The 25,813-nt window shown below is 46.5% G+C and overlaps 1 protein-coding gene across 1 annotated transcript in view; it reads left to right on the forward strand.

Moving 5' to 3' along the window:
• The window catches only part of PTDSS1 (phosphatidylserine synthase 1), a 72,974-nt gene extending 47,413 nt beyond the window's left edge, over positions 1-25,561 (forward strand). The window contains exons 9-13 of the mRNA XM_019032308.4: positions 656-721; positions 11,267-11,366; positions 21,227-21,295; positions 22,040-22,109; positions 24,472-25,561. Coding sequence (XP_018887853.1) covers positions 656-721; positions 11,267-11,366; positions 21,227-21,295; positions 22,040-22,109; positions 24,472-24,581 — 415 coding nt within the window. The 3' untranslated portion in view covers positions 24,582-25,561. The remainder of the gene's footprint in view (positions 1-655; positions 722-11,266; positions 11,367-21,226; positions 21,296-22,039; positions 22,110-24,471) is intronic.
• Positions 25,562-25,813: the final 252 nt, after the last annotated feature.

The following is a 25,813-nucleotide window of genomic DNA, read 5'->3' on the forward strand; positions in this document are numbered from 1 at the left end:
TTTTTTCTGAACTTGTCAGTAACATTCCAAGTCATTGGCATTCAATGGCAGTGAGATATAGCTGGGGTCCCATTCCAGTTTCTGAAAGCCGAAAATCTGTATATTTTTTGCCTGGTTACAATCAGCAACCTTTGTCCTGGAGAGAACCAGAGGAGACAACCAATGGACAGTGTTGCTCACTCTCTGGAGTCACCTCCATGGAGCTAGACATGGAAACACCCACCTGGGGTTCCTTTGCAGCACTGTGGAAGTCTTACCACTGAATCCAGACTGCCTTTGCCAATAATCTGGCTCTTTTTAGTGGGTTTTTTTTTTTTTTTTAAGGCTAGTCAAGTGAAGCAGTGGGAGTGGAAAAGGAACAAAGAAATCTGTAAATGGTTGTGATCAGTTAGTTGTAAACACCCCGGCACTCAGACCAGACAAGAATCTGGCTCTTTAAATGATGCTCCCCTCCCTCCAGCCTAACCCAAACGCTGAATCTCTTACAGGAATGTTTTAACAGGCACTGGCTTTCTCTTCTCTTGAACAGAACTAGACCAGGCAGCCTGACATGGGACAAGGAGGGACGTTCTTTACTTTGTCAAAGTGATTTAATTATGTGCTGACTCGCTGGTCTTCCAGCAGCTCTCAATGAATTCCAACTTTGTTCTTTCAGACAGTACTACGCTTACCTCACCGACACACAGTGCAAGCGCGTAGGAACACAGTGCTGGGTGTTTGGGTGAGTAATCTGTTATTGTGGAGATTTAAAAACCACTTAAGCCCTAAATTTCTTTGGGTATTTCTTGACCCTGTGTTAAGAGCCTTTCAGTATAATTTTTCTATGAAGGCAGGTGGACAAGATTTTATATATCTATATCCATATATATATATATACATAGATATATCTTTTCATCTTTAATATTCCCTTTTCTGATTTAAGTTAAGAATAGTTACTTGGCAAATTATAAAACAAGAGTATAGAAATGGCTCTCTTATTTTGGCCGGGTGCAGTGGCTCACGCCTGTAATCCTATCACTTTGGGAGCCCGAGGTGGGCGGATCACTTGAGCCCAGGAATTTGAGACTAACCTGGTCAACATGGCGAAACCCTGTCTCTACTAAAAGCACAAAAATTAGCTGGTTGAGGCTGAGGCAGGAGAATCACTTGAACCCGGGAGGCTGAGGTTTCAGTGAGCCAAGGTTGCGCCACTGCACTGCACTCCAGCCTGGGCGATAGAGTGAGACTCCATGTTAAAAAACAAACAGACAAAAAGAAATGGATCTTTCTCTTTATTTTTTTTGAGATGGAGTCTCACTCTGTCCCAGGCTGGAGGGCAGTGGCATGATCTCGGCTCACTGCAACCTCTGCCTTCTGGGCTCAAGTGATTCTCCTGTCTCAGCCTCCCAAGTAGCTGGGATTACAGGTGCGCACCACCACACCCTACTAATTTTTGTATTTTCAGTAGAGATGGGGTTTCACCATGTTGGTCAGGCTGGTTTCTAACTCTGACCTCATGATCTGACCCCCTTGGTCTCCCAAAGTGCTGGGATTACAGGCATGAGCCACCACACCCAGCCTTGGCTCTCTCTTTTTTTTTTTTAAACAAATTAGGAAATCAGATGGTATTTCCCACAAACAACTCTGAGACTTTGTTTTATGAAATACATTAGAGAGAAAATGGATTGGTTGCATTCCTTCTGGATGTATCTTGAGTTTGGAATGCCATCCTGTCATGGGCTGACCCACACCCCATATTATTGTCACATCAAAAGGGCCCCTTGGAACAGCTGCTTGCTATATACTGAAGTATAATTTTATTGTTCCAAAGAGAACTAACATACAGCAGCATGGTCACAATGGTCTTGTTATAGATTCAAATGTTATATCTTTTTTTTTTCTTTTTGAGATGGAGTGCTCTGTCACCAGGCTGGAGTACAGTGGCGTGATCTCGGCTCACTGCAACCTCCGCCTCCCAGGTTCAAGCGATTCTCCTGCCTCAGCCCCCCAAGTAGCTGGGACTACAGGCGCGTGCCACCACACTCAGCTAATTTTTGTATTTTTAGTAGAGATGGGGTTTCACCATGTTGGCCAGGATGGTCTCGATTTCTTGAACCTCGTGATCCACCCACCTTCTGCCTCCCAAAGTGCTGGGATTACAGGCTTGAGCCACTGCGCCTGGCCTCAAATGTTATATTTTAATTTATTATTTAACTGATGAGAAAGAGACCTTAGGTTATCTAGTTTAACCTCTTGCTGTTAAATGTGAGACCCTCTTGAATATCTCAAGTAAGTTGTTTTTCTACTTAACATCAGCAACAATTTAGTATCCCATTTAGTGACTGAAATTCCAGAGACATCCAGCAAGTCTATACATGAAGTTCAATCCCCAAGGTGGCTTAGCTTCAAGACCTAATCGAGGTTCTAAATGGAGTATGAGAGTATAAAGAAAAATTGAGGAAAACCCATTATAAAGAAGAAATTACTTTTCACAGATTTTTAAACAGGACATTCTTCCAATTAAAAAGTAATACATGCACAATGATAAAAATTCAGAAGAGGATCTAGAAGGAACTAAAGATCACCCAAAGAAGTCAACCATTTAGAGATAATTGTTGTTCATATTTTAATGTCATTCCTTTCCATTTTTCTGTGTATGTGTGTGTGTGTTTCCAGCTGTCATCTAGATTCTGAAGGGTGACATAGTTTTAAAGGCTAAAAATGTTGATACTCAGGTTAGATTTAGGCAGGTTCCTCCCGAACCTTAGAAGACTAAGGGCCACTGTTATTTGTTTCTCATAGGTTCTATGGTGTAAGCTGATCTTCTTACCCAAAGTGGTTTGTCGTAAAATGTGATAAGATGGATTTGGTTTCCTTTGTTCATGATATAGCAGGAGGGAGAATTCACACATCTCCCAGATTTCTGACAGAGCAGAGGTGGCGCTCCCGCTTCATGTGTGAGGGCCCTGTGTACTGGAAGAAGGGATGTGGGCCCCTCCTTCTAAAGGATTGTCCAAGGAGGAAATGGTCTTTCCTTTTCCTGCATTTGAGCTCTTCTCTCCCACTCACACATTCTTTCCATGTGCATTTTGCTTTCATATTTAAAAGTCCTTAGCAAGGTCCTAGTATTCTGCTGTGGAGTGGATTTTTTCCCCACAGAATTGTATCGATTTACGTGTTGAGGAAAATAAGTGGGTCAGAGAGAGAGGTCGCATCATGACAAAGTTTCTTTCTAATTGGACAGCCATGAAACACCATCCCCACGGTGGGAGAAACGGCAAAGGTAAACTCCACTATGGCAGCTCATGCCTGTAATCTCAGCAATCCAGGAGGCTGAGGTGGGAGGATCGCTTGAGGCCAGGAGTTTGAGACTAGCCTGGGTAACATAGCGAGACGTTGTCTCCACAAAAAGTTTTTTAAGTTAGCCAGGCATGATGGCACACGCCTGTAGTCTGCTACTGTGGAGGCTGAGGCAGGAGGATCACTTGAACCCAGGATGTCAAGGAGGTCAAACCTGCATTGAGCTGTGATTGTGCCTCTGCACTCCCACCCGGATGACAGAGCAAGACCCTGTCTCTCTCTTTTTTTTTTTTTTTTTTAAATAAAGGAAAAAAGTAAACAATGCCAAAGAGTGGTAAACACTGCCCCACAAAGTTGTGCCTTGTTTGAAAGTGATTAAAATATAGTGAAATGCAAAGGAGAGATCACTGGGCTTCGTGTGCTTTACTGAGAATTGAGAACTCCCGAAACAGTGTGATACCGAGATTGAAGACTCTTGTGAGAACCAGTGAGCTATTCTGAAAAATAATAAAGCCCTCCTCATAAATCACACCCAGTGCATCCTCCTGTGTGCGTGAACAGCCGGGAGAGCTGCCCCCTGCACAGTCCACTGCCAGCCAGGGAAGGTGAAACAGGAGCCACAGCCTCCTGCTCTCCTGACCCTGGAGGCCACCCACTTCCTTCCTCTGCCCCAGCTCTACCTCCCCGCCATTTTGTCATTATTTCCTCTCCTATCAAAACAGAAAACACTGAAGTGTGTGGTTTCCTTTAATCACTAGTAGCTGCTTTATAGCTTTCTTTTCACTAATTTTGGAATGATCTCAGACTTTGGTAAGGTGGAGAAATGAGAGGCAGCAGTGCACTAAATAGTGACTTTCTGAGTGTTGCCTTTTGGGAGGTAGAAGGGGGAAGGCAAAGGTCAAATAGGATCACCCGCCTGGGGTTCTTTCCCAGCACTCCACCCTTTTTCTCCTGAAGAGGGTACTTTCTCTTCTATAAAGATGGTATCCTCAAAATGTTTTTATGAATTACTTGCTATTGTAGCTAAATACATGTCATCCCTAACGGTTGTGCCATAGACTGAGCTTTTAAACCTTTTATACGAAAGGTGTTGCACTCAGCAGAGAGAGGGCGCCATCCAGCAAGGGAATGGGATCCCTAACAGAGAGAAAGCAGCCGTGTGGAAAGGTCGGCTGTTTCTCTATTTAGATGTCACATGATGTTCCTTCAGCTCGGTGGGAGTTTTGGGGCCAGACTGATGTGAACAAATTCTCCAGGTGTGGGGTTTATGTCATCTTTGTCTTTTCCCCATTCCACCCTGATTAGAATTGAGCTTCTCTGCCTCAAAAAGAGAGTATTGGCCCAGTTTAAATAGAAGCAGTGTTTTATCGCCTGGTCCTGGGAGGAAGGTGGCCAAGCGTCAGCTGAACAGCAGTGCACAGATGCTTTTCCTCTTCCTGGGAGTGCATGGGGTGGGCCCTCATGGGAGAGTGAGCCTACCCTGCCTGAGGGCCCAGGGCTACATCCTGCCTCCCAGAGGCAGCCAGAGCTGCTCCTCACCCGACCAGTTTCCTCGCTGCCTGTGATCCCACCTCTGCTAATGTGTCCATCACAATAAGTTCCCACCTCTGCTGCTCTCCAAGGTCAGCTCCAAACCAGCCAGTCCTTTCCTCATCCTCTTCTTGGATCTTCTGCACAGTATCTGCCTTCTTGAAACTGTCCTCTTTCCTCTGCAATATCTATCCTGTATTTCCTCTCACTTTTCTGTTTTCAGTTCCCTTTGCTGGCTTCCCATTCTACCCCTCTCTCCTCCTTACAATTTCTCATAATTGTGCTTTTGTTCTATTGTTCTTCCAGGCCCATAGTTCAGGCTTTCTTTCTTTTTAAATTTTATTTCTTTTGAGACAGGGTCTTGCTGTGTTGCCCAGGCTGGAGTTGAGTGGCAGTGATCACAGCTCACTGCAGCCTTGACCTCCCAGACTCAAGCAATCCTCCCGCGTCAGCCTCGTAAGTAGCTGGGACTATAGGCACACACCACAATGTCCAGCTAATTATATTTTAGTTTTTGTAGAGACAGGGTTTCACCATGTTGCCCAGGCTGGTCTTGAACTCCTGCACTCAAGCAGTCCTCCCACCTTGAGCTCTCAAAGTGATGGGATTACAGGCATTGGCCACGGCACACAGCCTAGACTGTCTGTCTTAAGGGTAGATGCAACTATGAGCATGAGCTTCCTTCTAGGGAGAGGGTGCAAACACAGGGGAACAGATGTTGGGAGGGGGGGTCCCTTCTCAGCACAAGGGAGTCACCGCTGTCCTGCTGGTATAGCTTTATAGCCAGTTCCCCTTCTCCTCATGACTGTGTCTGTTCATCCTCCCTTTATCTTGCCACACCCCACCCCCTGCACTCAAGTGCACCTCCACTGACATCTCAGAAGCTCTGACAGTAGTTACATTTGAGATGGAGTCTCACTCTGTCACCCAGGCTGGAGTGCAGTGGTGCCATCTCGGCTCACTGCAAGCTCCGCCTCCCGGGTTCATGCCATTCTCCTGCCTCAGCGTCCTGAGTAGCTGGGACTACAGGTGCCCGTCACCTCGCCTGGCTAATTTTTTGTCTTTTTAGTAGAGACGGGGTTTCACCATGTTAGCCAGGATGGTCTCGATCTCCTGACCTCGTGATCCGCCCACCTCAGCCTCCCAAAGTGCTGGGATTACAGGCATGAGCCACCACGCCTGGCCTACAAAGCTTTTTTTAAGCAGCCAATCCGCTTTCTTCAAATGGCATCTTGCCCCAAATCCTACTAAGTATCTAAACGACTAAGCAGAACAGTTCTGGGTTTGCCACCCAAGACCTGCTTCTCCCCTTCCCTCTTTGTGCCGGGGATTCTTTGGAAGTTAGAAAGTTGACAGGAGCACAATAGGAATTGTATCTATTGTTTATGCCACACTTAGCTCTTGCTTCCTCCAAAAAGGTGTCTTTGCCCACCCTAATCAGAACTAGAAGCTCACTCCTGAACTTGGAGGACCCTTCCTGGCATCCTGTGTGATTGTGTGGTCATTGAGTTAACATGGATACACATCTCATTTCCACTATTGGAGGCTGGGCCCTGGCTGCCAGGAGAGGGGTCTCCCACACTCTGAGCCATCCAGGGATTGCTTGTGCAGCCATGGAGCAGTGTGTGTGGGATGCAGCAGCCAGGTACCCGGCCTCCATGTCCATGGCATTGCTGTGGCATCCTCAGAATCCACGTGCAGGCTTGTTGGCAAGCCAAAATCTCTTCTTCTGCTTCTCAAGTTTGGCTCATACACCCAGCTCACACACACGAGCCTAGAGCTTTCATGCCCCAGATTCCTACAACAACCCTGCCACCATGCCTGTTCCACTCAACTCACCGAAGAGCTCCTGACTCTGGGCTCTACATTAACATCATCTTTTTTCCCACATTGTGGAACTGGCTCCACAAGTCGGGGGTGCTGGGAGTATGTGCACCAGTAACCAGCCCTAGGTCAGGAATCTCTAGTGCCTGCTCCCAGCAGAAGCACCTCAGGCTGCCCAAATGTTTATTTGCCTTTTAACACTGCTAAACCAAGATACAGGATGGTGGATGGCATCAAAGGGAGTGGAGGCCCTGACTGAATTCCATTAAGCCACAATTTGTCCACCTAGCTTAGCCTGGGAAAGATCAGAGAGATTTAAATTGAACTGAGTAAAGGGACCTATTGCTGAGCTGTGCGGAGGAAACCCCAGCACCCCTGGGGGTGAGGAGGTAGGAGGAGGTATGTGTTCTCACACTGGCAGGCTTAATACAGTCTCCCACTGTGCTGAAGCCTCCAGCCTCAGCCCTAAACTAGCCACTCTTTGAGTCTTGGTAGAAAAGTAATGTCAGCCTTCTGGAAGGGTGCTGTTGATTAGGACTCCCTCTAGTGGGCCAGAGGTAATGGTGGGGGCAATGGCTGGTGGTTAAAGGAGCCCATGTGATCGTTGGGTTCCCACCACTTCTCACCATCTCCACAGCCCTGACCCAGGTACCCATGTCTGGATGAGTACAGTAGCCTCCCTGCTTCTGCTCTTGTCTTCTCACACAGTTCTGTTCAGCCAGCAGAAGGTTCTCGAATGTTCATCACCACGCTGTTCACAATAGCAAAGACATGGAATCCACCTAGGTGCCCATCAGTGGTGGACTGGATAAAGCAAATGTGGTACATAGATACCATGGAATAATAGACAGCCATAAAAAAGAACGGGATCATGTCCTTTGTAGCAACATGGGTGCAGCTGGAGGCCATAATCCTAAGCAGGAAAAGAAAACCAAAAACCGCATACGCTCATTTAAAAGTGGGAGCTAAACATTGAGTACACATGGACATAAACATCAGAGTAATAGACACTGCTGACTACTAGGGAGGGAGGAAGCGGGACATGGGTGGGAAAACTACCTGCTGGGTGCTACGCTCACTACCTGGGTCCAATATACCCATGTAGCATTCCTGCACATGTACCCCCTGTATGTAAAATAAAAGCTGAAAAAATTTTTAAAAAGTATTAAGCAAACTGGCCAGGCGAAGTGGCTCACTCCTGTAATCCCAAGCACTTTGGGAGGCCAAGGTGGGCGGATCACAAGGTCAGGAGGTCGAGACCATCCTGGCCAACATGGTGAAACTCCATCTCTACTAAAAATACAAAAATTAGCCAGGTGTGGTGGCACACGCCTGTAGTTCCAGCTACTCAGTAGGCTGAGGCAGGAGAATCACTTGAACCCAGGAGGTAGAGGTTGCAGTGAGCTGAGATTGCACCACTGCACTCTAGCCTGGGTGACAGAGTGAGACTCCGTCTAAAAAAAAAAAAAAAAAATATATATATATATATATGGAAAGAGAGAGACAGAGAGAAGACTGTATTAAACCCTCTGCTCTAGACCCTCTAGGATCCCCTCAGACTAAAAGCCAAGCCTACGGGTGGCCTTCCAGGTCCATGTTACCCTGATCTCAATTCAGCCCTTTCCCCTGATTCCTGGCCCTTCCTTGTGCCTTTCCCACGCCCAGGCCTCAGTCTGGGACTCTCCACACTTATATAATCCCATAGCCGGCCCCCTCACCTCCTCCTAGCCACCTTCTCATGAGATGTGCCCACACACACGGACAATGGCTTAGCTAGGACTCCTCAGCACATTGGAACAAATCATATCCTTAAGTTACTAACTCAAAAGCACTGGTCTTCAGAAAAACTTCAGGTTGACCAGGTGCAGTGGCTCATACCTGTAATCCTAGCACTTTGGGAAGCTGAGGTGGGTGGATCACTTGAGCTCAGGAGTTCGAGACCAATCAGGGTAACACAGCAAAACCCTGTCTCTACAAAAAATACAAAAATTAGCTGGGCGTAGTGCCATGAGCCTGTAGTCCCGGCTACTCGGCAGGCTGAGGTAGAAGAATTGCTTGAGCCTGGGAAGTGGAGGTTGCCATGAGCCAAGATTGTGCCACTGCATTCCAGCCTGGGCAATGGAGTCAGGGCCGGTCTCAAAAAATTAAAACAAAAAAACAAAAAAAACTTTAGGTCATTATGAAACCAGTGCTTGGGTTCTGGCCAGTATTTTCTTAAAATGAAACAGAATAGAAAAATATCAGAATAAAGATGCAAATTGTCTTATGAAGCTTTTGTTTCAGTGTGTGTGTGTGTGTGTGTGTGTGTGTGTGTACACGCATGTGTATACTGGATCACAGTGAAAATTGTGTTTCTTGCTATGGTTCTTAATGGGTCTTAGATCACAAAAGTTTGAGAAACACAGCTTTAGTCGGCCAATCAGCATGCTTTTAAAATGGGCCTCAGGCTGGCTCACGCCTGTAATCCCAGCACTTTGGGAGGCTGAGGTGGGTGGATCATCTGAGATGAGGAGTTGGTGACCAGCCTGGCCAACATGGTGAAACCCCGTCTCTACTAAAAATACAAAAATTAGCCGGGTGTGGTGGCAGGCGCCTGTAGTCCCAGCTACTCGGGAGGCTGAGGCAGTAGAATTGCTTGAACCGGGAGGCGGAGGTTGCAGTGAGCCGCGATTGCACCACTGCACTCCAGCCTGGGTGACAGAGCTAGACTCTATTTAAAAAAAAAAAAAAAAAAAAAGATAGAGGGCCTCAAGTCTAGTTGAATATTCAGAAATCTTTCATAATAAACTCAGGGTGTTCTGTCTGGCTTATGGGTAGATAATCACACTTATGTCCTGGGCTCAACACTCCCATCATAGGAGTTATTCACGAAGTCTGAGCCAAAGATGAAATCATCCTTTTTATGTCTCCTCACTGCATAGGCTGGAATACCAAACATGTAACTGCCACCTAGCGTCTTAATCACAGTCTAGACTTTAGAAGTACAGTGAGAAAACCTTCTGGGTTCCTCCACTGAAATGATACTTTCTCACATGTGACATGCTTTGTGGAGCAGCGCTTTAAAGATTCAAGCCAACCACTCTTAAACCTTGTTTGGTTCGGGCTAGGGGAAAAGACAGCCCCAGACTCTCTAAAGACAAATTGAAGAGAATTTCTGTTGATTTTTCTGCTTTGCTGAAGTGGTTCTAACTCCAGGCATTCAGGCCTTCAGTTGTTTAGAGCCATCCACACTTTTGATGATGGCAGTGACCACTGTGTCTGCCAGTAAGCAGGGGTACCAAGGGCCTTCTTGGCCCTTTCTTGCCTTTTTTTTTTTTTGAGGCAGAGCCTCACTCTGTCGCCCAGGCTGGAGTGCAGTGGTGCCATCTTGGCTTACCACAACCTCCACTTCCCAGGCTCAAGCGATTCTCCTGCCTCAGCCTCCCAAGTAGCTGGGACTACAGGTGTGTGCCACCACGCCTGGCTAATTTTTGTATTATTGGCAGAGATGGGGTTTTACCATCTTGGTCAGGCTGGTCTTCAACTCCTGAGTTCAAGTGATCCGCTCGCCTCAGCCTCCCAAAGTGCCGAGATTACAGACATTAGCCACCATGCCCTGCCCCTTCTTGCCTTTTTAGAAAACATCTGTGTGAGTACACCATTCCTGGAGTGTACAGATCTCATCTTGAGCAAGGAATGCATAAAATGGACTTGTCTAAAATCAGTATTCATATGCTGCCTGGGATCTCATGGCCAACTATGTCAACCTCACCTCATCCATTCTTACCTCCAAGTCCTGAACCTTTAGAAAGGCCTGATTTTTATAGTCATAAATGAAGATACAGAACACAAGAGTGACTTTTTTTAATGTTTTAAAGGGGAAATAAGTGTGTGGCATTTCTTAAAAAAAAAACAAAAAATTTGTATTTAGCACAGTCTTTTACAGATCAAGAGAAGGTAAAGGGTTTATATTGTCACCAAAAACGGGGGTTATTTCATCTGGAAATTCTTAGAAGGCTGGGAAGGAATGTGATTAATGCCTTCAAATTATTGAAAGACTCCCTTGGAAGGGTCAAACTCACCCTGTGTGGCAGCCACCTAGCTTCTTAATCACAGTCTAGACTTCAGAAGTACAGTGAAAAAGCCTTCTAGGTTCCTCCACTGAAATGATGCTTTCTCACCTGTGACATGCTAGGGTAATGTTAGGACCCAGGGTAGGAGGTATAGGAGGCAGATACCAGCCTGTGACAAGGAAAAACTTTCTAACTGCTGAAGCGTTTGACCAGAAAAATAAGCCACCTTGCAAAGGTAGTAGGTTCCCCGTGCCTGAGAGGGTTCCAGCAGAGGCGGCGTGATCACCCACCTTTATGGCAGTGGAGGTGCTGAGTTAGGTGATGCCAGTGCCCCTAGCTATTAAAATTTATGAGTCACGATTTTGGTCTGGGAAGAAGGAAGAGGTGAAAAATACTTTATTATTTCCGAAGTAAATGCAGTTGGCTTGAACAGTGTTATTTTGTGGGGTACCTGCTACCAGTGTTTGAGGCAGAAATCACGTGATGAGTTGAACTTTTTGATTCAATCATGCATATTTTGGATAAAGTGTATGCTCTGGTAAGATGGATTAATACTTAACCTCTGTTCTCTGTCTAATTAGGGTCATTGGTTTCCTGGAGGCCATTGTTTGCATAAAATTTGGACAAGATCTCTTCTCTAAGACCCAAATACTCTATGTTGTGCTTTGGCTTCTTTGCGTGGTAAGTCATTGCATTTTACCCAAAGGCATTAGCTAAACTCTCATAGTATCACTTTAAACGGAGGGGGGAAAAGAAACCCTCTTGTGTATCAAAGTTCCTTAAAAATTCATAAAAAGATGTTCTACTTTAATTGTCTGAGACTGGCCACCAGCCTAATTTCAAGAGTAAGACACAACTACACAGTATCTGAAATAGGTCACCTCAGCAGATTCCAGTCAAATGCCCTCGACAGGTACACCCCACGTGCATTTCCTTGACTCACGAGAATTTGTCTGCACGTGCTATGCATTAAGGGACCGCCATGAAAGGACAAGAAAGATCACAGTGCACTTTGCTTTCTCATCATCATGCTGCTTACATCTTAACGTACATATCATTGCACATGGATTTATATATAAAAGGACATATGGTCATTCATAGGCAATAAAATATGTCTTGGAAGATAATTCGATCCTGCAATTTCTGCCCTCCAGGTCCACGTTATAACCCAAGCCTGGATATCACCTTCCGCTCTGAAGGGAAGAGCCTGTAGGGACACCGGCCTAAGCCTTGGTTCTTTTGCCCTGGGGCTCTTCCCTCACCTTTCAAATGAAGTAAGATAGTACCCACTTACACATTTTGTGACTGCCATTCTTCATTTAAATATTTGAAGTTATTATTTTGAAGAAAAGTTCTTATTTTATATTTAAGCTTAAGATTTTTCACGTAGTCTAGAAAATGTATTGGGCTTTTTAAATAATCATAGAAAATTTCAGACATGTGCAAATAGAGAGGATAGATGGCCCCTCATGAACCCATCATCGGTTATCAACTCAGGGCCAATTGTGTTTCCTCTTATGTTGTACTCACTGCCCCGACCCTAACTTATTTTGAAACAGATCCACCTTTAATATTTCAGGATGGTTCACTAAAAGAAGCTCAGGATGCTTTTTTGGTTTAATGCAACCACCCTACCATTATCATATCTAAAAAAGAATGAACAGTAATTCCTTAATATCATCAAATACCTAATCAGTGTTCAAATTACTAACCTTTTCTTAAAGCTTGTATTTGTTTAACAATATATTTGAATCCACATTCACCCATCGTGATTGGTTGGCATGCCTTTTAAGTCTCTGAATCCATAGGTTTTCCTCTATCACTAACCCTCTTTCCCTCGTAATTTATCGGTTGAAGAAAGCAGCACTTTTGTCCTATAGATTTTCCCACAGTCTGGATTTTACTGATTTTATTCTGTCTTGTAATTTAACATATTTCTTTGTCCTCCGTATTTTCTGTAAGTCGGTAATTGGATCTAGAGGCTTAATCACATTTGGGTCTAGTTTTTTCTTTTCTTTTCTCTTTTTTGGCAAGACTAGCCTTTGTATTTTTAACGTGTCTTTTATCGCCTTTAACGGGATCTATTTTTAGGGTTACTTGTTAGAAATCCTAACTGTGCCAAGGCACAGTGAGCCTGTTCTGTCCTGTTTCATCTTGAACAATAAAAGGGAATAATCATCTCCTTTGTATTTAAACTACAGAATTAATGCCCAAGTATATTTTTCCATGTCAGTGAGACCAGATGTAAGGAATCGGTTAGGGAAATGTGTCAGACATGCCCAGAGATTTTCACTATGCTCTTCTCAGATATGTCTCTGGCCTGTGCACCTCAAGTCTGAATTGTAATAGGACATGACTGCAGGGGGCAGAGGTGGGTGCCCTCTTCACCGGGTACCAGAGAACCATCCGCCCACAGGGAGGGTGAGACAGGCAGGACTCCCAGGACAAGACAGACAGCCCTCCTCACCACAGCAAATACAGGCCTCCCAGCTGCCTCCCCACCACTGCCCCCCGGGCAGCAGTGGCCAGAAAGGTCTTCTCAGGCCACCTACCCAGGCAGCCCTCTCTGGTCCCTGTCTTAGTCCATTTTCTGTTGCTATAACAGAATACCATGGGCTTGGTAATTTACAGAGAAATTAAATCACAGTACTTTATTTGGCTCATGGTTCTGACAGCTGGGAAGTCCAAGAGCGTGGTACCAGTATCTGGCAAGGGTCACCCCATGATGGAAGGGCGGAAGGGGGAAGTGAGCATGTAAGACAGCAGGAGGTGGGCCGGACTTACCCTTCTTATCAGGAACCCACTCCCATGATCACTAACACGCTCCTGTGATAACAATCCCACTCCTGCAATAATAGCATCAGTCCATTTATGGGGTGCACTCCTCATGACCTAATCATGTCTTAAAGGCCCCACCTCCCAATATCATTACATTGACAGCTAAGTTTCAACGTGAGTTTTGGCAGGGACATTCAAGCCTTAGCATTCCACCCCTGACCCCCGCCTCTCACATACAAAATACATTCATTTCATGCCAGTAGTCCCAAAAGTCTTCACTTGGCCCAGCATCAACTCCAAAGTTCAGAGTCTCATCTAAATCAGATATGAGTGACAGTCAAGGCACAATTCATCCTGAGGTGAATTAACCCCACTTGGACACCACCGCAGTTTCTGGCCTATACCTTCCAGAGTGGTAGCTCAAGCCACACCAAGGTCCACTTGAGCCACAGCCAAGAAGAACTATGCCAGCTGTGAGCCTGTGAAATCAAACAGGTCATGTACTTCCACAATACAATAATGGGACAGGCATAGGATAGACATTGCAAATCTGAAAGGGAGAAATGGGCAAGAAAAAGGGATAAGCAGTCCCAAGTAAGTCCAGAACCCAACAGGGAAACATTACATCTTAAAGCTGGAGAATAATCTCCTTTGACTTCATGTTCTGTGTCCTGGCCTGGGGCAGGAGTTGGGCCCCCAGGCCTGGCAGCTCCACCCCTGTGGCTGTGCCGGGTTCGGCCAGTGCTTCAGTTCTTCCAGGCGGGAGTTGCACACTGGCAACCCTACAGTTCTGTGGTGTTGGGGATGACCCTGCTGCCACTGCTCCTCTCTGGTGGCTCCAACCCCACATTTCTCCTTGGCATTGCCCTAGTATTGGCTCTCTGCAGTGGCACTGCCCCTGTGGCAGGCTTTTGCCTGGCCTTCTAGGCAGTTCACCGCATCCTTTGAAATCTAGGTGGAGGAAGCCATGGCCTCCACAGCTCTTGCGTTTTGCATACCTGCAGAATTAACACCACATGGACACCACCATGGGTTATAGCTTATCCCTCCCAGAGTGGTAGCCCAAGCCACACCAAGGCCCACTAGAGCCACAGCTAAGGCAGCCAAGGAGCACTCTGCTAGAATGTGGGAGTAGAGTCCCTAGGTAGCCCTGGTCAGTGAGCCCGTGGAGGGCTCCCCAGGCCTGTAACCGAAAACCATTCTGCCCTCTTAGAGCTCTGGGTCTGTGATGGGAGGGGCAGCCTTGAAGATCTCTGAAATGCTTTTGCTTTCAGGGGTCTTCCTCACATTTTCTTGATGAATAGCACCTGGTTTCTTTCTTTCCATGGTAATCTCTTTAACAGCCACGTGGCCCCACCGTTAGTGTTTGGAATATGCTTTTTCACTGTTTACATGGCCAGGCTTTGAATTTTCCAGATTATTCCATTCTGCTTCCCTTTTAATTATAAATTGTCTTTAAGTCATTTCCTTCCTCTGGAATCTCATTGTATGCAGTCAGAAGTAGCCACACAGTAGCCCGAATGCTTTGCTGCTTGCCTGTCTTCTACCAGATATCCTAGTTCATTGCCCTTAGGCTGCACACTCTAGAAAGCCTTCAGGCTTGGACACAATTCAGCCAAGGTCTTTGCTACTGTGTGACAAGGATGCCCTTTACTCCACTTTCCAATCCTTGCTCCTCATTTCCATTTGAGACCTCATCAGAATGGCCTTGACTGTTCATATTGCTACCAGCATTCTGGTTGGGAATGCTTAAGTAATCTCTAAGAAGACTGAGGCTTTCCCTCTTTTCTTCTGAGCCCTCACCAGGATCACCCTTAATGCTCCCTTTACAGCAATACAGGCTTTTTCTAGCCTGCTCCTCCAAATTCTTTCAGCCTCTACCCATTAGCCAGTTCAAAAGCTGCTTCCATATTTTCAAGTATTTGTTATAGTAACCACCCCACTTTTTGGTACCGATTTTCTGTCTTAGTCCATTTTCTGTTGCTATAACAGAATACTGCAGACTGGGCAATTTCAAAAGAAAAGAAGTTTATTCTGCTCACAGTTTTGGAGGTTGGGAAGTCCAAAAGTATGGCACTGGCATCCAGTGAGGTCATCCCATGGTGGAAGGGCAGAAGGCAGAAACAAGTGCACCAGACAGAGAGGGAAGTGCCAAACTCATCCTTTTTATCAGGAACCCACTCCCAAGATAACAGCCTGAATCCATTCATGAGGGCTTTGCCCTCATGACCTATCACCTCTTAAAGGCCCCACCTCCTAATACTGTTAAGTTGGCAGTTAAGTTTCGAGGAGAGTTTTGGCAAGGACATTCAAACCATAGCAGTCACTCAGACTGTAGGGACCCCTCTAATTTCTCTTTAAGTTTTAGAGACTTTCTGTTACTTATTTGACACTTAGAATATATCTCCTTTTGTGGGTTAGCCTTTGTATCTGTGTGATTGTAACTTATTGAGGACATGCACCATTTCTTATGCTCCCATTGACCTCTGCTTCACTTGGCACAGACCTCTTAGTCCGGGCTTCATTCACAGACAGTTGCTGAGTGCTCTTCCGTGCTGTGCCTGGGGCTCTAGCCACACAGATAGATGACGGTGATAAGATTTACTGATGCCTACTATGTGCCAGAGACCATTCTAAGCACTGTCATGAATTCCACATTTGATCTTCACACTTTGAGGGAAGGTATTTTATTATCCCTCTTTTACAGATAAGGAAACAAAGGCACAAAGAAGTTCACTAACTTGCCCAAGGTCACATAGGTAGTTAAGTGGCAGAACCAGGACTCAAACCCAGACATTCTCTCTAGGGAACTGTTCTTCATCACTGCCCTCCAAGGATCTCTGAGTTCAGATGGCAATTAGACATGCAAACTAATTATGTTAATATGTGATAAATACTGTAAAAGATTGTGTGCATAAGGCTAAAGGATACTTAGAGCAACAGACATGCTGGGGGTTGGTGAAGGCTCCCTGGTGATATGTGAGCAGGATTTTTAAGGGTTGCAGTGAACCGCTGGCTTTCCCCCAGCCCCCCAGGCCCCAGCTAAAAACCTGGAGGCTGCTTCCTGTCCTCCATCACTCTTCGAATCAGCCAGTCACTAAGATCTGTTAATTTGTCAATGCAGCTCAACTCCATCTCCTCTCCATTCCCACTGCCTCTGCGGCTGTCAGGACACCCATTTTCTTGCCATTCTGCCCTCCAAATCCATTCTCCATGCTGCTGTCAAAATGATCTTCCAAAATTCAGAACTCAATCTCTTTCCCCTGCTAAGAATCATTCTCTCTGGTTGGGGGCTTGAGAGGGCACAATAACACAATCTTTTTCCCCACCTGAGTTAAAAAATAAGTAAGAGATAAGCAAGATAGAGGAAAGATATGGGGATCAGAGTAGCATCTTCATTAGTGAGAATTCACCTTTTTCAGGAAATGCCGGCTTCCTTAGTCACCATTCAAGGTGTGACTTCTCCCTAGGGAAGGAGTGAGGGGTGGAGGGAAGCAGTGAAGCTTCCTCCACACAAGAAGAAACTTCAAGAAGGAAGAAGGCTCCCCACCATGAAACCTCCCAGATGAATTATGAAATCTGCTCGTGTGTTCAGGACCTTCATAGTGGGAGCATTCCATCACATCTGCCCACGTGTACTCTATTCTCAGGCTGCACTTGTCTGCTGGTAGTTACCTAAACAAGTCATCTTTCCAGACTTCTTTTGCCCTTCCCATGCTGTTTTCTCTGCCTGATCTGAAAGACTTTCCCTGCCTTATCTACATGATGAAACTGATACCCCAAAACCAACTTAAACATATGCCCCCCATGAAATATGCTCTGACCTCCAAGGCAAGTAGATAGCTCCCTCCTTGGGACCAGTAGTGCTTTGTACGTAACTCTCAGTTCTAACCCCAGTGCAGTGGAATTTGTTTTTTTTCTATCTGTCTCCTCCACACTGCACTCCTTGCTCAGAGAGAATAAGTTGAAGTCATCCTTTTGGCCCCACTGTCTCAAGCACCGTGCCTGGTGCATAGGAAGCACTCGGCAGCTTTGTGGAGAATAAAGGAGTGAGTTCAAGAGACAAAAACTTGCGACATGCAGGTGGCTGGGGGGCAAACATACAAAGACAGGAAGCTGTGAGAGTGCCCAGTGGCTCAGGAAGGTGGTGACTTGTTTGAGGAGTGACAGTGAAGAGTTGGATGAAGAGTAGGACAGGGTCCCCTGCTTAGGAAGGGCTTTGTGCGGCTGTAGTTGGAGCCCCAGCGATTTTCAAGCGGGGAAACAATGTGGTCTGATCTGTGTCTCATGGGGAAACACCATGGAGGCTGGGAGAGTCTAGAGGGAAGATGGGCTGGGGGGAAGAAGTACAGTCAGAGGTGCTGCCAGGCCTACTTGATAAGTAACTGAAGCTGAACCACGGCAGAGGCATTGAAGATGCAGAGGAAGGGCTGGATCTGAGAGTTGTTTAAGGAATCTGCTCAACAGGATGCCATTCCTCTTGTGATAGCTGGGAGGGGACTTGAGTGCCACTCCAAAGGTTCTAACTGGTGCCACTGGGTGGCCACCAGTGCTAGCGACAGATTGGGGGATATAGGAGAAGCCCATTGAAAGAAGGAGGTGAATTTGGTTCAGGGGATTTGGGTTTGAGGAACCTTTAGAATTTACAGGTGGAAGTGTCCTGTTTTATGGGAAACTCTAATCAGTCAGTAACACTGGAAGGATTTGGTCGTTGGTGGAAATAAAATACTTGGGAGGAGCCCATGTGGAGGGTGCGGTTGGAGTCCTGGGATTAGGTTAAGAGCTCAGGAAACATGCCTCTGGGAGAGGAGCTGACTGAGGCTGGGATTCCTTAATAAGAGGTCAGGCCGGGGATGATGAGCAGGATTTTGAAGACAGGCAGAATCTCTGATTAGACTTACAGGATGAGACATGAGAGAGGGACGTGGCCTGAAAAGAGGCCCTGAGACAGGATGATTAGGGGTCTCCACTGCCTCCCTTTAAAGAAGAACAGAAACAAGGTCCTGGCACTTTTTAAAATATTCCTGACCTTTATTATAAAGAGCAAGATTGATCTCAGACTCAGGAGTAGAGGCGAACATTATTCAATAAGAGAGTTACACCGTGCCTTCTGCCCCACTCAGAGAAGCAAAGCCCCTAATTACTGCCCTGGCCTGGTAAGAGAGCGCACACGGAGCTTGAGATTAATGCAGAAGCAAAGATCCCGGGTGCTGGTTAATAAGCTTTTCCAGGAGCGTGGTTGTCTGCTCGGCCGTCATTAATTTGAATGCTCATTACCATAATGTAGAAGCCAAGCTGGGGTCCTGGGCCCTCGTTGCCGCTAGCCCCGTGGTCCTGGACAGCCTGGCTCTCATCCCACGTAATTTCTTCTCGCCACCGCCCCCCCCCCGCCCTTTCTTTAAACGAAGTGTGCAATTGCTATTTTAAATCTGAGCCTTGACATTTTCAGTGGGTACGTGCCTAGATTTCCACAGGTGTGATTGCAAACCTGTAAATTACCGGCGTCCGTTTGCTGGGACAAGTGTAAAATGGGCCTCTTTGTACGCAGGTGAAGTAGATTTGGCAATCACAACAGACCCTTTGTGTGACGATTGTGATGATAAGCACCTGTCGTTCTCCACGTGCCTGCTGTTTGCCGCTGGAGGGAGCGCCTGTCATATTGGGCCTGGAGCTGGGGAAGGGAAGAGCCCCGCGTGCCTGCCCTCTGGTGGTCAGAGTTTGCAATGACAGTCTAGTGGAGGGACCCGCCTCCCCACAGCCCTCTCGTTTGGGGAGGTGGAACTTAACCCCCCAGTCCGCTGTGTGAAACCCAGAATGTCCTGTTTTGCTCTTTGTAAGGGGCCTAATGCATACACAGGCTTACACTCTGCAAATCATTTCTAGTCCTTCCCACTCTTTCCATGCGATGAAAATGGCACACTTAACGTTGGTATATCTAAGAAATCTGGGCAAACATTAGAGTATGTTAAAGGTTGGAAGTCATTTTCACTTTGTAGTTTTAATGTATTCATTCGTGGCCTAATTTTTTGATGGATATGAGCTTTTTAATAAATCCCTAACCTGTAGGTATATGCCAATTTGCACGTGGGTTTAGTAGGAAATGAACCAGTGGCGCTGCTTGTGCTTCTCACACTCTCTCCATGCTGCCACTGTCCCTGCTTCCACGTAACTGGCACGGAAGAGGACGGCTAGCCAGAGTGTTGCTCTCCTTTCTTTTTTGGAACTAAGATGGCACTGTGTATCCAGCAGCTACCAGGAAATGTCGCTGATAAAGGAACTGGGCCAAAGCTAGACTGCAAGCTGCCGTGATGAGAATTCACAGCCCCTGCCTTCCCGCCCTACCACCAGACTGTGGCTGTGCAGAGGAGAAGCTGCTGCTGTTCACCGTTCCCATGATGCTTTTCGTTCTCAGGGATGGATACATGGATGGAGAAATAAAGCTATATAGACATAAAGCCAATATTTGTATCAGTAGCCATCCCTTAAACCCAGATCCGGGGGTTTCAAGAGACCTGAGTTCCGGCTCCAATGTTCACCTCTCTGAGCTTTCATTCTTCTTCTGGAAAATGAGGGGCAATGAAATTAATGGTCTCTGAGGTGACCTTTTGGATCTAAAGTTATGATTCTTAGAACTAAAATTATTTCCTTGAGAAGGTCCCTCCATGCTCTCACAGCTGTCCCCACAGTTGGTGCAAGATGATAGGGGTCCAGGAAAATGACAGGTGCCCAGGTGTCCACAGGAAATGCAGGGGGAGAGATGGAGGCTCAACAGCCAGGATGGCTTGATGTGAATGGGTTTCTAGAGCGAGGAATTTGGAAGGAGCAGGCAGTTGCCTTGTTTTGTTCTGGTTGCTTTGCTTGCAGTGGGGAAGGTGTGGCCGGGGAGATTCATGGCCCTGCTCTACTGCTCACCCTCCCTCCCTCCTGCCTTTGGTATGCAGTCCAGGCAGCTGGAGACTTTTCCTAAGCTTTGATTTTTTGACATGTTTTGAAACTTTGGATTCTTGTCTGTGCTTTTCTTTCCTTAAATTAGGGTATAATTTAGGGTGTGGGGGCAGGCCCAGTGGGTGGGGCAAGTGTGGAGTAGAGGTTGTCCCTGCCTCTGGGCACCCACAGGCCACACCCTCCTCATTCCACTCAGGGCCTTACAGAGCATCTTTATTTTCTCTTTGTTTTCCTATCCATATAACCAAGAAAAACAAAAGCAATAAAAACTGGGGTCAGAGTAGGGTCACTGACACTCAAAAGCCTGGAAAAGCAAGGGCAGCCTTGTCCAGCTGAGCTCCCCACCCTCTACCCTGGGAGTGTTTGTCCTTGGGCCCTCAGGTGCCGCTGTGACCTCTTCCCCCTAGAAGCTGACACACTGAGTCCTCTTAGCGCTCTCCTGTGATGGGGAAGCCGGGAGAGAATGGGCCCTGAAAATCAGAACTAGAACATACAGTCCTCTATATCTTCTTCAACAGAACCCGCAAAGCTATCAGGAAAATGCATCCCACCATATTCCACATCTGAAAATTGTCTTTTTTGCTTTCTGATAGTAGAGTCACAGGTAGTAACTGTGGTCTCATCATAACCTTTGTTGTCAGAAGCTTTGGGTGTGCACCCTCCCCTTGAGGTCTGATCTCTGCCACGTCCAGCCGTTTTGTAACCGGCGTCCAGACGGCAGAAATGCATTGAACGGTCCTGCATTGATTCCCACTGAAACCCTGAAGTTCTGGGAAATTGAACTTTTTTGTGCAGCATCATTTGTTTTTCTCTTCCAGGCTTTTACCACTTTCCTCTGTCTGTACGGCATGATTTGGTATGCAGAACACTATGGTCACCGAGAAAAGGTATGGAAGGAGAGACAGGCATGGCCATTGTTTAAAATAATCACCCCGGGCTCGGCAGGTTAGCTCAGAGCACGTGCCTGTAAGGATATGGCGAGGTAAACACTGAGGTCGGGGCCTCCAGTCCTGCCACTGCAGAAACTGCATGTCACAACTCATTCCCTAGCCATTGCTGGCCCTGCTTGTGACGGCCCTGTTCAGTAGACCAATATTTTTGTCTAACTTTTGTTAGATAAAAAAAGTTATGTTTGTTTGGAGAAAAAAAGAAAAGTGATAGGAAAGCCGTGGACTGGCTTTTGGAAGCTGGGTTTTCTCCCCAGCTCTTGAACTGTGTGGAGGCCTCTTCCTGTGTTCCGGCCTGTGGCTCTTCTGGGCAAACGCTTGCCCTGATCTTCATTTAGTAGATATGAGGATACAATAGAAAATAGACATGAATGGCTTTAAGACACGATGGCAGTCTGGTAGATGGTAATATTTTTTTCAGTAAAAATAACACTTTCATCCTTTATTTACATCTTCAGTCTAAAGAACTTAAGGCACGTTGTGGAAGATTGATTCTGTATCACCTGCGAGAGGAAAGAACCTTGTTTTTATAGCAGAGAAATATAAGCACAGGGAGGTTCTGTCACTTGCCAGTGATGATCCCAGCCTGGGAGAGGCAGGGATGAAGCATGCTTGCCTTTTTGCCCTGCCACTTCTCCCAGGGAGTTCCTAAAATTCCTGCACTAAGCCTGTGTCTCTCCCTAGACCTACTCAGAGTGTGAAGATGGCACCTACAGTCCAGAGATCTCCTGGCATCACAGGAAAGGGACAAAAGGTATCTTGTTCTTGTTCGTTGTTTAAAATTTTACTGGGTCCTTGAGATGTGGAATTATTACCTATTCTTTGAGTGGAGATGATATAAGCCTTGAAGGGTCTCAGGCCTACCCATTGAATGTCTCCTGTCACTTATTAAGAAACATGCAATGGCTAGGCACGGTGGCTCACGCCTATAATCCTAACACTTTGGGAGGCTGAGGTGGGTGGATCACATGAGATCAGGAGTTCGAGACCAGCTTGGCCAACATTGTGACACCCCCATCTCTACAAAAAATACAGAAATTAGCCAGGTGTGGTGGCGGGCCCCTGTAGTCCCAGCTACTCAGGACGCTGAGCCAGGAGAATTGCATGAACCTGGAAGGCGGAGGTTGCCATGAGCCAAGATCGTACCACTGCACTCCAGCCTGGGCAGCAGAGTAAGACTCTGTCTCCAAACCACTGCACTCCAGTCTCGGCAGCAGAGTGAGACTCTGTCTCAAAAAAAAAAAAAAAAAAAGAAAAGAAAAGAAAAAGAAACATGCAAAATGCTCACAGGATCTGAGTGAAAAACTTGGTTTGTAAGAAGAGGCTCCATGTAGCTCTGCCCTTCGTGAGGGCCCCACACCATTTCAAGCACCCTGATGGGAACGTTCTTCCTCATGGCTTCCATCATGAGTGAACAGGAAGAACTGTATATCCGGCCAGGCACAGTGGCTCAAGCCTGTAACCCCAGCACTTTGGGAGGCCATGGCAGGATCATTTGAGGCCAGGTATTTGAGACCAGCATGGGCAACAGAGCAAGACCCTGTCTCTAAAAAAAGCTTAAAAAATTAGCCAGATGTGGTGGCACATGCCTGTAGTTACAGCTAGTCAGGAGTCGGAGATAGGAGGGTCACTTGAGCCCAGGATCACTCCCATGTGGAAGACAGAACAAGTCCCTGCCTCTTAAAAAAAAAAAAAAAAAAAAAAAAAAAGAACTGTATCAGGAGGAAAAGCCTTCCAAAAGAGGGGGATCATTTTAATGGCATTTATTGAAGAGGCAGGGCAGTGTAAGAGATTTTGGTCGTGTAGTTAGGGAACCTCCACTGGCCTCTAAGGATCACTTTGGGAATATTTGGGGCCACCTGGTTATTTCAAAGAATTAGACTTGTAGAATAATGACATTGAGGTGATTTCATTGGACAGTAATTCCTCGTCAGTCCTTATAAGCTGCTTGGGAAGCTTGGCTGAGGAAAGAAAATTACGAATACTAAAGGCTGAATTTTAGCTCACAAAATTGCTCAGAGAAACGGTGGGCCAATGGAGAAGAAAGCGCCCTGTTGCAGTCATTCTCCTAAGTTCTTTTGGCATCAGGCTCGTTAAAGATCTCCCAGGGGAGACACTAACATACATTCTGCTGAGCTGCTGGCCGCCCTTTTGGGGAAAGTTTCTCCTGAACCACGGAATTGATCAGTGAGCGGCCCATTGTGAAATCTGATAGAGATGGACAGAGGGGCTCCCCAGCTATCTTATTTAGAACCATGCCCTTACAAACAACATTGGCACTTACAGGTTCTCCACTGAAGAGAATTAAGCAGTAGTAGAGATGTATTTACTTGATGGAATAATAAAAAAAGAAAAATAACAAAAACAGAAGTCTTCTGAGTGGGGAAAGAATCTCTTAGTCTAAGTCAAATGCTCCTTACAGTGGAGACTGTAACTCTGGTAACTTTTTTTTTGTTGGCAGCCTCAGGTGGAGATTTCCTATGGGGCTGGATCAGAGCCCTGGGGCAGAGAACCCTTTGGCTTGGCCGCTAGGCCGGGCAGGGGCTGAACACAGGCTCAGCCGGAGGGCAGAGGCTGCCCAGTGCCCTCCATCGTGGGCAGCAGGGGCCTGAATTGTAAAGATGTTCTCCAGATCAAATGGTAGAGGGTGTGAAATAGCTCTGATTTTATAGTGTCAAGAGTCTTTCCCGATGTCGGGTTTAGAAGGTGGTGTGGAGCAGGTGAAGGGGTGGAAACCCTTGGTTGCAGGGCAGGATGGGCACGGCATGGTGTGTGTTTTAATTGCCCCTCGTTTGGGCTTCGGTTTCACTTGTGCTCTCACTTCTGGTCCTCACCATCATGACCATGTCCATCATACACACGACAGATGTACACACGCTTCAGGAATCACCCAGACTTTGGGGGGCTATTGCGTTGAACCCCGCGCCACCGCGTGTGCTCCTTCAGTGCTAGTTCTGTGTTTGAGAGCCTCGCCTTCATTTATGAATGAGGCCACTAGGGGGCGTGCACGTATCAGGGAAGAACCTGTTCCCCGGCAAGCCTAGGGCGGTCTGGAAAGGGACAGCCACCAATCTCCAGAGCCCAGGGTGACGGTGTGCTCTGATTCCTTTGGCCAGGTTCTGAAGACAGCCCACCCAAGCATGCAGGCAACAACGAAAGCCATTCTTCCAGGAGAAGGAATCGGCATTCCAAGTCAAAAGTCACCAATGGCGTTGGAAAGAAATGAAAAACCCTGGTTAATCAAAGATGTTCCAGAGTGCCTAGAACTGAGAGGGAAATGGAACTCATTTGGAACTCCCCGTGAGGAGGTCGAGGCGCACAGGGCAAGCAGGAAGAGGCGAGGGCACTTGGGGGTCATTATTTGAGATCGTAAGTCTTGTTTCCCACAGACCTGGCCGCGTCAGGCAGATCATCGCCTGGGGGGCCTTTGCCAACGTGAGGTCTCTTCTAACTTCAGCACTTGGCATGCGGTCACCGGTGGCAGCGCGGTGTATTGAAGGGAAACGGTAGCTATTCATTCACAGTTGCCAAGAGCAGCTCCGCGCCTGCTGGATCGTGGATGCAGCGTAAACATCTTCCTTCAGACAAGGCATTAACCCCATGGTTAATGGACTGGTCACCAGTTTTTATTTTATTTTTATGAATCTACCTTTCCATTGATTGATTTAAGTTCAGGCCACTTTTCTGTCTTTTATTTGGTTACTGTTGTATTTGTTTTTAAGTTAGGATGCTTTTTAACAGCCTTTAGAAGCCGCTGCTGAAATTGACACTGGGGGAAGGGTTCCCCTTCCTTCTAGAGCAGAAAAGGGAGAGAGGTGTTGCATTCCTGTTTGGTAACCTCAGTCTCCTGTAAGACCTCCTACCACATGGCGAGTATACACCAATCAGGAGAGGGTAGCTACCTGCATAGGAGCCTCGCTTCCGACTATTCCCTTCCCAATGTTATTCATCCAGACTTACCCACAGTGCACAAAAGCAAACCTGCTAGAGAGGCAGTGAACACCACAGCTTCTCCCCAGCCAGGTGCCTTTTACATCGGGTTTGTTCTCCTTCCATGGTGTGTTGCTGACATTGTCACTGAGTCCCATGTGGGGTGCTGGTGAGTATTATCTTTCATCCGTGCCGTGCTCTAGAACCTTGACCTTGATAGTTCACCACCTCTGATGGATCCCTGTTTTAAATAAAAACGATTCACTTTAAAGCCTATCAAAGGTCTGTCTGTAAAATGCTCATTTTCTTGCATCTTACTGGTATCTTCTATTGATTGTAAGCAGTCTGTGTTTTTCAAGTGACTTTAGGATAATATATATGCGTTTTACATAGTGAGAAGAAAAAAGAAAAGATGTGTATTTTAAAGGGCTTGCAGACATATATGTCCTACTTCTTACACTACCCAAGTGACCAACAGGAAATGAACAACGTAGTCATTGGTTTTTCCTGTGGTAATGGTTTCCAAGT

Source organism: Gorilla gorilla, chromosome 7 (genome assembly GCF_029281585.2).
Source record: "Gorilla gorilla gorilla isolate KB3781 chromosome 7, NHGRI_mGorGor1-v2.1_pri, whole genome shotgun sequence".
NCBI lineage: Eukaryota > Metazoa > Chordata > Mammalia > Primates > Hominidae > Gorilla > Gorilla gorilla.